This window comes from Maylandia zebra, linkage group LG10 (assembly GCF_041146795.1).
Source record: "Maylandia zebra isolate NMK-2024a linkage group LG10, Mzebra_GT3a, whole genome shotgun sequence".
NCBI lineage: Eukaryota > Metazoa > Chordata > Actinopteri > Cichliformes > Cichlidae > Maylandia > Maylandia zebra.
The window spans coordinates 18,451,094-18,461,265 of record NC_135176.1 but is presented as its reverse complement, the minus strand read 5'-3'; the positions used below and the strand labels follow the sequence as shown (position 1 = coordinate 18,461,265).

The window sequence follows — 10,172 nt, the reverse complement described above, 5'->3', positions numbered from 1 at the left end:
AGTCTATAACGTTGCACAACTACGACTTTGAAGTTTTGATAGAAATATTGTGATGAACACTAATATATATTTTTTTTAATTTCCCCACTCGCCCATGTGGGCAGACTTTTAGCCTTCAATCTCAGGTTCTCTACCAGAGGCCTTGGAGGTTGAGGGTCTTTGCTGTCCCTAGGACTGTATTCTTCTGGACAGAGATCTCAGATGTCATTTCAGAATCAGAATCAGAATCAGAAAGGGTTTTATTGACAAATGTTGAGCAGGTTTACAACATTAGGAAATTGCTGCGGTGCTTCAGTGCAAACATACTGTCATAAATTACGCTTAGACATGAAAATAAAAATAAGAATAAGAATTAAAAGTGCTAAGTAGATAGATATATACATGAGTGCAGGTGGTGATCAGTGCCAAACATGGAATGATGCAGTGAACACAGCGTAGGGTCATGTGTTAGTGGTGGGAACAGTCATACGGTTATTATACACAGAACCGTCAATGCATTTTTTATATTTCATGTTGCAATTGGATGGATCTCCTCCTAGGATCTCCTTTTCTTTCTCAGGTTTCTGCTGCCTGAGATATTCACTAAGCACATAGTCAGTTGAATCTTTGTTGTTTCAAATAACAAAGATAGCTGGATAGTGGTTCTGACATTCATTAGTCCTCGGCCTCCTTCCTTCCACTTAGCGTGCAATCTCATGGTGCTGGACCTGGCGTGAAACCCTCCATTTGTCGCAAGGAGATTTCTTTTCTTGATGTCAGTGGATTCCATTTCCTCTTCTGGCTAGCTTATTATCCCAGCAGGGTATCTATTAACTGGCAGGGCATAGATGTTGATTGTCCCATTCTTGCTCTTCTCATTCAGCTGACTCTTCAGGACTTGCCCGTCACTATGCAGGTATTTGCCAGTTGCAGCTTTCCTGGTGATCTTGTTTCGGTTCCCATTTGCCTGTGGGATTCCAAGACACTCATAACTATTCTCGATGTCTCCAATGTTGCCTTCTGGTTGTGCAATTTAGCGACCGTTGTCCCAATGGCCCCATGGTTATGGTTTGTTACCATCCAACCATGCTTCTCCAGTCCCAATGACGCTCATACAACATAACAGAGGTTAAAGAGGTATTTATAATCCTAGCATTTGAAGGTACTATATATAAATAAATATACATATACTAAGGAGGAAATCGATTTATTTTAATTAAAGATGACCTGTGCAGGTTTTAAAGCCTTCATTCTTCTCTATATGTATAAATTATTAAGAAAGAATGGCCAGTACTTAAACTATGTAAGATGCACAAAGGATATATTTTTCTGAACAGCTGAGTTTAAAAAAAAGAAAACATAAAAACTTTTTTTGTGTTAATCTTCTATAAAATCAAAGCCCTGTATTCTTTGTTCAGGCAAGCTTTGTTTAGTGAAGACTGGATCCACATAGATGCAACACTGTTCTGTCACTTACAGCAGCTGCCTGTTCCCCGGCATCTTCAAATCAGGTAATCTAAGCTTTATGCAGAGAATTTAGTGAATAGTGGTCACTAGGGCTGGGTATCGTCACTGATTTCTAGAATCGATTCAATTCCGATTCACAAGGTCCCGAATCGATTCGATCCACGATTCGATTTAATTCGATTCGATTCGATTCGATTTGAATCTGGGAAATTTTGACAGTCAGAAATATTATAATTCAGATCAGTACATTTACATATTTTTGTATCTATAAAAAGGAAGCTGACACACGCAAGACTTTATCAAAGGTGTAAGCGTCACAGCAGATGCCTTTGTGTCAAAGTAGCTGAGGATAAAACACAGAAAAACATGAAGGCGATTTTCCTGGCCTGGGATTTTATAAAAATATTCTGCAGTACATCAAAAACGAAAGAAAACCATTAATCAGCATATGAACATTACCTCTGAAGTTACAGGGGTTTTATTAGAGACACGGCGTTTTGCATTTTGCATAATTTTAAAAAGTTTACATTTGTTCAGTATTGAACAGCAGAAATTAGGTTTTCTTTTCGGAAGTATATAAAACGAAAAAAAAACGTAGGCCGACAGCGCTGTAAACAACGGTAGACTTGTGCCTAACAAGCAAGTGAATAATGAAGTACAGAGAGAGAGAAAGGGGTGGGAGGGAGAGAGAGAGAGAGAGAGAGAGCAAAACAGTAAAAGTCAGAGTGAATTCATGACGATGTTTATGTGAAGCGTAGTTTGGATCTTCTTTTGCTGCTGGTTCGGTCAATATTGTTTTGGAGAGACATCAAACTAACAGCTTTAGAATCAGCGCGTAAAGGGCGTGAACACAAAGCGCGGACCTGCCGACAGATCAGAATCAGCGAACTGTCGGCTTTCAGCCCCGACTGTGAGAAATGCGACATCTAACTGATTCTGATCCGCGGGTTGCGCTGTGTGTCTAAGTCTTTGTGCAGAATCCGTGTTCCTGCTCTCATTTACTGTCTTAGCTGTTTGGTGGTTGTTGAAAGTTTGTGAGATTTCACCAGAGATTCTGGCATTTCGGGCAAAATAAATTTATATTAAAAAATCGATTCAGGATTTTACCCAAATTGTCACTAGGTGTAAATGTCCAAATGAATGTGAGTGTGAATGGTTGTTTGTCCCTGTGTGTTAGCCTTGCGACAGACTGGCGACCTGTCCAGGGTGTACCCCGCCTCTCGCCCTATGACAGCTGGGATAGGCTCCAGCGCCCCCCGCGACCCTGAAAAGGATAAGCGGAAGTGAATGGATGGATGGATGGATGGATGGATTCAGGATTTTAATGAATCGATTTTACGTTATCCAAGCCAGAATCGATTTTAATCGATAAATCGATTATAAGAACCCACCCCTAGTGGTCACTAAGTAATGGCTGAGCTTGCTTGACATTTCTAGCTTTCTTTCAGTTTGGTCAGATCTTCACATTTTATTAAAAAATCGGTCAGACTTTTGTTAAAATGGTATTTGCAGTAATATATATACATTTTCATGACAGACAAAGGCAGGAGTACATGCTGAAATATTCTTAGATCAAACAATAAATAAATAAATGTCTTTAGCAAGTTACTTTTAGTTTCAGTGTGAACTCCGATAAAACAAAGTATAGAAGAGAAAATATGTTTCTCTACATACCTGTTTCAAAAAAGTATACTTTAAACCAGTGGTTCCCAAACTTTTTTTGCTAGGCCCCACACCGAAAATGGAGATTTTTTAAAACTCATTTTTTTCCGTTTATGTGTGGACGAGGAATACAGAGTGTCACGCAACGTCAAAGGTATGTGCCTTTTTTCACGTCACGGTGTGCGCCACGTTTACATGAGATAAATTGCAGAATGGGAGATAAAGACAAAATACTGTTACTGTTAATCTTACTATCTTCTGGTTTTACACGCTTACATATACACACACGCAGTTACTGTCCCTCCATTTAGAAAGGCAGAGGCGTCACGGTGTGATTATTTTACTGTAGTTGGTTTTTTTCATGTGTAATAATATTCAACATTGCTATTAATTCATTTTTCAAAAAACGCCTCTCTGTGCAAAATGGGTTTAAAAACATAAACAACTGTAGGATACTGTTTGTCTGTGATTTGAAGAGCCCAGCGCGTGCTCCCGACACAAGGAAAACCAATTCTGCAGGGGAGACCTACCTCGGCACTTGTGCAGGTGAAACCAAAAAGAAGATATGCTTCACCATATTTTCTAGTCTTTGGCTTAGAATGAAGTTGGTTTGGAAACATATTCAGCTATGCTTCATCTCCTGCTTTGCGTTTCTGTGGGCGCCCCGTGCTAGCAGTGTCCAAGCGTTTTGTCCCCCCCCCCCCCCGCAATGGCTCTGCGCCCCCCCCCCCCCCCCCCCCCCCCCCCCCTCCTAGGGGGTGGGCCCCACACTTTGGGAAGGTCTGCTTTAAATAATGGTTCATTATGTTCTAAAATGGCGACACTTACATTTAACCCAAGATTATTACAATAAGTTCATAAATCACAACATAAAACTCAAATAATTTTTCCTGATGTACGTATAATGCATTGATATTAGAAAGATGCCCCAAATATCAAGCCTTTAGTATTCTTTCTAGAAAAACAAAATTCATTTTTCCCTTTTAATTTCTTTAATGAAAAACATTAAAAAAAAACCCAAACAAACTTCATATGCACAGCAGCCAGCTTTTGATTGTGGAAAGGTATAATGAAGAAAGGTTAGTCCTGCTGCTACTTTTTTCATTGGATACAGTTGCAATAATTTCTACATGTTAAGGGAAGGAATTACCCCTGCAGAATTCAATTAAGAAACATTCAAATAAAATATTAATTTACTTATTTTAGGATTTCCCACTTTAATTTTCAAATGGTTGTCCTTTTTAGTGTCATGGTTATATGTTACATTTTACAAATTACACACTGAATTATAAATGTTTTGCTACATGCGTTTCATTAAACTACAGCACTCTGTGTGATATTTGTATTTTAGCTTTTAACAACTTTTTCAAAGATTTTTTTATTTCTGCAGTTTGAAAGACATAGATTATTGGGTTTAACATGGGAGGCGTGACACTGGCTAAAGATAGGTTTACAATCCTTGCATTTGGATGCATTGTACTCCCAAAACTATAAACAACTAAAATAGGAATGAAATATATTGCCACTAATGAAAGGTGACCTGTACAGGTTTTCAAAGCCTTCACTCTTTCCTTACATGTAGAAATTCTTGACAAAGAATAACCTATACAGCAGTAACTTCCCAGGATAAATATCAGAGGAAGCCATAGAACAAAAGCTCTTGACCAAGCAGAAATTGTTTTGTTAGGGGTAACATCATTGCAGCTAAGCCGATATATAGGGCCATGGTCACAATAATAGCTATTAATAACCACAGATTCACAAAAATATAGTCTTGTGAGAAGGCCAACTGCAGTTCCTGTTAGAGCAATAGCAAGAAGCCAGAAAAAAGCAATCAAAGACAGAATGATTTTGTGGCTCGCTCTCATTTGATAGTGCAACGGGTACATGATAGCCATGATTCTGTCAAAGGACAGAACGACCAGATTAAAAGCTTGCATTGAAATTAAAGTGAAGCAGAAAAACATGAATGTCAAGCAGTTGTGGTAAGAAATATAATGATGGTTAAACAGAGAAATGTCAAGAACCTTTGGCACCAAAGCAGAGTTACTTAACAGGTCTGTAAATGCAAGATTAAAAACTGCAATATATTTAGGACTTCTTAATGTATGGTCAAAAATGATTATAAGCATCACAGCTGTGTTTCCCACCACTGAAAAAATGTAAATGAAACACAGAAAGACAAAGTAATACCTAATATTAGGTATGCCAACAAATCCACTTATTATAAAATTTGCTGGTTGCACAAAAGTGGTGTTTTTCTCAGCAGCTGAGTTTAAAAAATCCATTTCAAGACGTTTTTGTCGTCTTCTTTTTTTTCCAATTCAGCCAAGCTTTCTTTAGTGAAGCCTGCCTCTGAATAGAAGGAGAACAGCTTTGTGTTTTGTTCCTTATAGCAGCTATCTGTTCCCTTGTGGAAGTAACAGGGTGATTAAGGCTGAATACAGAAAGGCTAGGCAATAGGGGTAACTTAATAAGGGTCAAGCTTGTCTGACTATAGCAGAAAGTTTCTCAATTTCCTTACAGAAAAAAAACTCATATATAACTGCTAAAAAGCCCACAACGGTTATGATTAAAAACACAATATTACAGTTTTTCTCAAATGCTAAAACACAAAAGCCAATCCTCTAAACCAAATGACCAGTTGTCTAAACACATTTAGACATGTCACATGAAGACACAATTCACAGAACACAATCCTCCGTTGTCATAAATCTAAACACATCTTTCCTTTAGTGATGTGTCCTGTGTGTCGAAACATCGAATATTGGTCGTGTCCAAATTCATGGGCTGCATCCTCCTGAGGTCGCATTTGTAGACCGATTACGTCACAGCGACGCGCCGAAGGCTGTCCAAATTCGTAGACTCCTCCGAATGCAGCCGACAAATGCGTCCTCCTTTTCCCCGAATTTGAAGGATGTGTCGGGTGTGTCCTTCGTGGCCTACCATATCCCAGAATTCATAGCGCGGCCCAGCCAAACTCCAGTTTCCAACAATGGCGGCCACTACTAAGTTTTAAAATTACTCTTACTAATCTTTCTGGGTCACAAAATAAACCTTTAACATATTTTCAGGCGAGAAAGTACCTGTGTAAACATCAAATATCTGCTCGGTTTATCAAGATATCGCATATTTGCAAAAGTGCTTCGACGTTTTCGGAGACGTCTGCTACCAACCAGCTCGATAGCTAGTCGGGAGCTCGAGGGTCACTGAGGCCGCCGAGAACGGCACAACTCCCGGTACATCATTTTCAGATCACCACGGACTTTCGCTACTCGGGTTAAACATAATATATAAGTCACTTAGACAACCTAAAAATGTTATTGTTTGGCTTTTTTCAGTGTTTTATTTGTTCGTGAGTAAATCGGTTTGGCTGAGATTAAAGTTATTAGATTAGATTAGATAAAATAAAAGTTTATTAATCCCCCGGGTGGGTTCCTCCTTGGTTTTTACACAGCTGAATAAACATCAAACAGAAAACTGATTAAACAGAAGTATGAGACGGTCGAGAATTTACGCCAGTGTGCTGTTATATTTTAGATAGCAAGGAGCAGACGGCTGAGTTTATTAAACTCCACCGAGACAGCGGTGACGCTAATCAGAAGACTAGACCGTCCAATTTCACAGCCGTTTACTCCCGCCGTACCCGACCTTCTGAGGACCCGGCCCACGTAGACCATGAAGGCTGGGTCCTCAGGAGGATGCAGCCCATGAATTTGGACACGACCCGTGTGTCGGGTAATCTCGGGGGCGTTTTTGTGAAGCGCGTATCGAGGCTTGCTTTGATTACGTATGCAGTGACGTTCGAGGCCTCGCGGGCAGTCCGTACCACGTGACTGATTCAGGGACTGGTTCACCGATTCGCGCCAGATTCGAAATAAAATGGGCAGAAAAACACAGCTGATTTTCCCATCACACTGTGTTGTGGAATTGGATTACATACGTGTTACAGCAATATTTGAACACAATGAACACACCTGGCGTCATTCATTACACACAACGACTCAAAATTGAAGACACCTGTTGCTAATGCTGTGACCACATGTATAAAAGCAAGTTCAGAGTGCACAGTATGCTGAAGATTCCAGACAAACACAATGGATGTAGGTAGAGTCAGGGGAAGAGGAATTCGATGCAGAGGAGGGAGAAGAGCTGGTCCTGGAAGAAGAGGAGCAGGCCAACGAGGAAGAGGAGTTCAAATGAGAGTAGGAAGAGAAGCAGGCCAGTAGCACTCACTCCCATCATCACTAAGTGCTTAGAGCAGCTGGTCCTAGCACACTTCAAATCCTGTCTCCCCCCCACCCTGGACCCCCACCAATTCGCATACCGCCAGAACAGGAGCACAGAGGATGCAGTCTCCATCGCACGGCACTCTGTCCTCTCACACCTGGACAACAACAATACCTACGCCAGAATGCTGTTTATAGACTTCAGTTCAGCGTTCAATACAATCCACCCCTCACAACTGATCAGGAAACTGACAGACCTGGGCATCAGTTCCCTCATCTGCAAATGGTTACTGGACTTCCTGACCAACCGCCCCCAACATGTCCGGCTGGATAACCACTGCTCATCTACCATCACAATGAACACCGGTGTACCACAAGGCTGTGTGATGAGCCCTTTCCTCTACTCCCTCTTCACCCACGACTGCAGACCTGCTGATGGTTCCAACACCATCATTAAGTTTGCAGATGACACCACGGTGATTGGCCTCATCAGTGACAACGATGAGGCCGCCTACAGGGAGGAGGTGGATCGTCTGGCTGAGTGGTGCGACACAAACAACCTGCTGCTTAACACCGAGAAGACCAATGAACTTATTGTGGACTACAGGAGGAATGCTGACCCACATCCACCCATCCACATTAAGGGGACGGCTGTGGAGCATGTGAGCAGCTTCAAGTTCCTGGGAGTCCACATCTCCGAGGATCTCACCTGGACGACCAACTGCTCCAAGCTGGTCAAGAAGGCTCACCAGCGCCTCTTCTTCTTGAGGACTCTGAGGAAGAATCACCTGTCCTCAGACATCCTGGTGAACTTCTATCGCTGCACCATCGAGAGCATCCTGACCAACTGTATAACAGTCTGGTACGGGAACTGCTCTGCCTCGGACCGGAAGGCGTTACAGAGGGTCGTGAAAACTGCCCAGCGCATCGCCGGAGCACCACTTCCTGCCACAAAAGACATCTACAGGAAGCGGTGTCTGAAAAGGGCTGGGAAAATCATCAGAGACCCCAGTCACGCATCACATGGACTCTTCACCCTCCTGCCCTCTGGGAGGCGCTACAGGAGCCACCGGACTAAGACCACCAGGTACTGGAACAGCTTCTTCCCCACAGCTGTCAGACTCCTGAACTCTGCCTCCTGACATCTGACCCACGTTAAACTCATGGACTGAACATACACACACCCACAATGGACAACTGTACCCTCAAACACACAATAATAACATGGACTGAACCACCACTCACAACCACTAGCACTTTATATAGCCTCTGTAGAAATTATCCACACCCTCACTTATCTTAACTGCACTACTGTATAGCTCTGTGTAAATAATCATTCTGTACATACGATAATTTTTAACCCTATGATAGGTTTGTAGCTTGTACCTATCCGCTGGAACGTTAAAGACAATACAATTACACTGCAAAGCAAGACACAAGTAGGCAAAGTTCTTCATGTTACTCGTGCACGGGAGAGAACCGGACAAACGCCGTTCCTTCGTCTGACCCCAGTTGCTCTCGTCCGTCCTCCCGTACCACTGTCCTTTTATTGAGGTTACATGAATATGCATAGGTTCATTAACATATGACATCTACATACAAACAAAGAGTACCTTGCCTGTGTGTATGTGTGTGTGTGGTGGATGTGTTTGTGTGTGTGGTGTGTGTGTGTGTGTGTGTGTGTGTGTGTGGTGTGTGTGTGTGTGTGTGTGTGTGTGTGTGTGTGTGTTGCTGATCAAAGGGTCAAACATCCTTGGTCAGGAAGAGGGTAGACTAGACCCCCCCCCCCCCCCCGGTGAGGAAGTCCAGCAGTTCATCTAAACAGAAAAGCACTTAGACTAGAACAGACGTAGCTACGTTAATCCTACCATAAAACAATTAAGACAAGATGCAACCTCTTCCCATACTCCCAGGATGTAGGTGTGCATTCTATTTATGGAATACACACCAAGCCTCTGTAGCCTGTTAAAGATCACACAACTTATCACTACACAATTGATTATACACCTCTAAGCATCTATGGTTAAATATTTCTAAGCATAAATAACAATCAACAATACAAACTCTAACACCCTACAACTGTTTACAACTTGCATAGTTCCCATTTCTGTATAACTGTATATCTCAGATTTCTGTAAAGTTATTTATTTCATATTCTGTATAGTTTTTCATATTTATATCCTGTTCATAGCTTGTACTCACTACAGCCTGTACATACGTATAGTTATAGAATATTCACAACATACTTCATACCATGTACATTATAACATACCATAATAGACCCATTTCTGTAATATACTTACATATCTATATTATTGCTAATATATATTGTAATATATCTGTTACAGGAAAAATGATTCTATGTTTCTTTACCTTCTTTTAAATGTACAAAGATGCCCTTTGTCTATGGTTAGATTAGTTTAGAATTATCCTTTTAGACTTTCCCAGCAGACATATTGTTTTGGGACATATTGTTTTAGATTGTTTTATCTCTCACAGCTTTCTCCCAGCTCTCTGCTGACGAGAGCTGGGAGTTGTTTATTTTATCTGTTTATTATTTTCTTATCCTGTTCTCACTGTCTCTCCTATAAAAAGTGCCAAGCCTCTGTTCATGGTGTGAGTTGTTCTCAGCAGCTCACCCGTGTTCACGTTAAAGCATAAAAAGTAACCTTGTCTCATTGTGTCTTTATTTCTCCTGGGTTTTTTACAGAGTTTTCCCCCAACAATATCTATATCACTAAAGCACTTCTGGATGGATGCAAACTGCATTTCGTTGCCCTGTACCTGTGCTTGTGCAATGACAATAAAGTTGAATTCTATTCTATTCTATTCTAT

The 10,172-nt window shown here is 41.2% G+C and overlaps 1 protein-coding gene across 1 annotated transcript; it reads right to left on the bottom strand.

The window, feature by feature from the left end:
• Positions 1 to 4,427: 4,427 nt before the first annotated feature.
• LOC101472121 (olfactory receptor 1C1-like) lies at positions 4,428 to 5,396 on the bottom strand. The gene has a single exon (XM_004550403.3). It carries the CDS (start codon positions 5,394 to 5,396, stop codon positions 4,428 to 4,430), a length of 969 nt encoding a protein of 322 aa, XP_004550460.3.
• Between the last annotated feature and the right edge of the window lie 4,776 nt (positions 5,397 to 10,172).

Excerpts from the sequence above, each read along its gene's own strand:
- LOC101472121 (XM_004550403.3), bottom strand. The coding sequence starts at position 5,396 with ATGGATTTTTTAAACTCAGCTGCTGAGAAAAACACCACTTTTGTGCAA.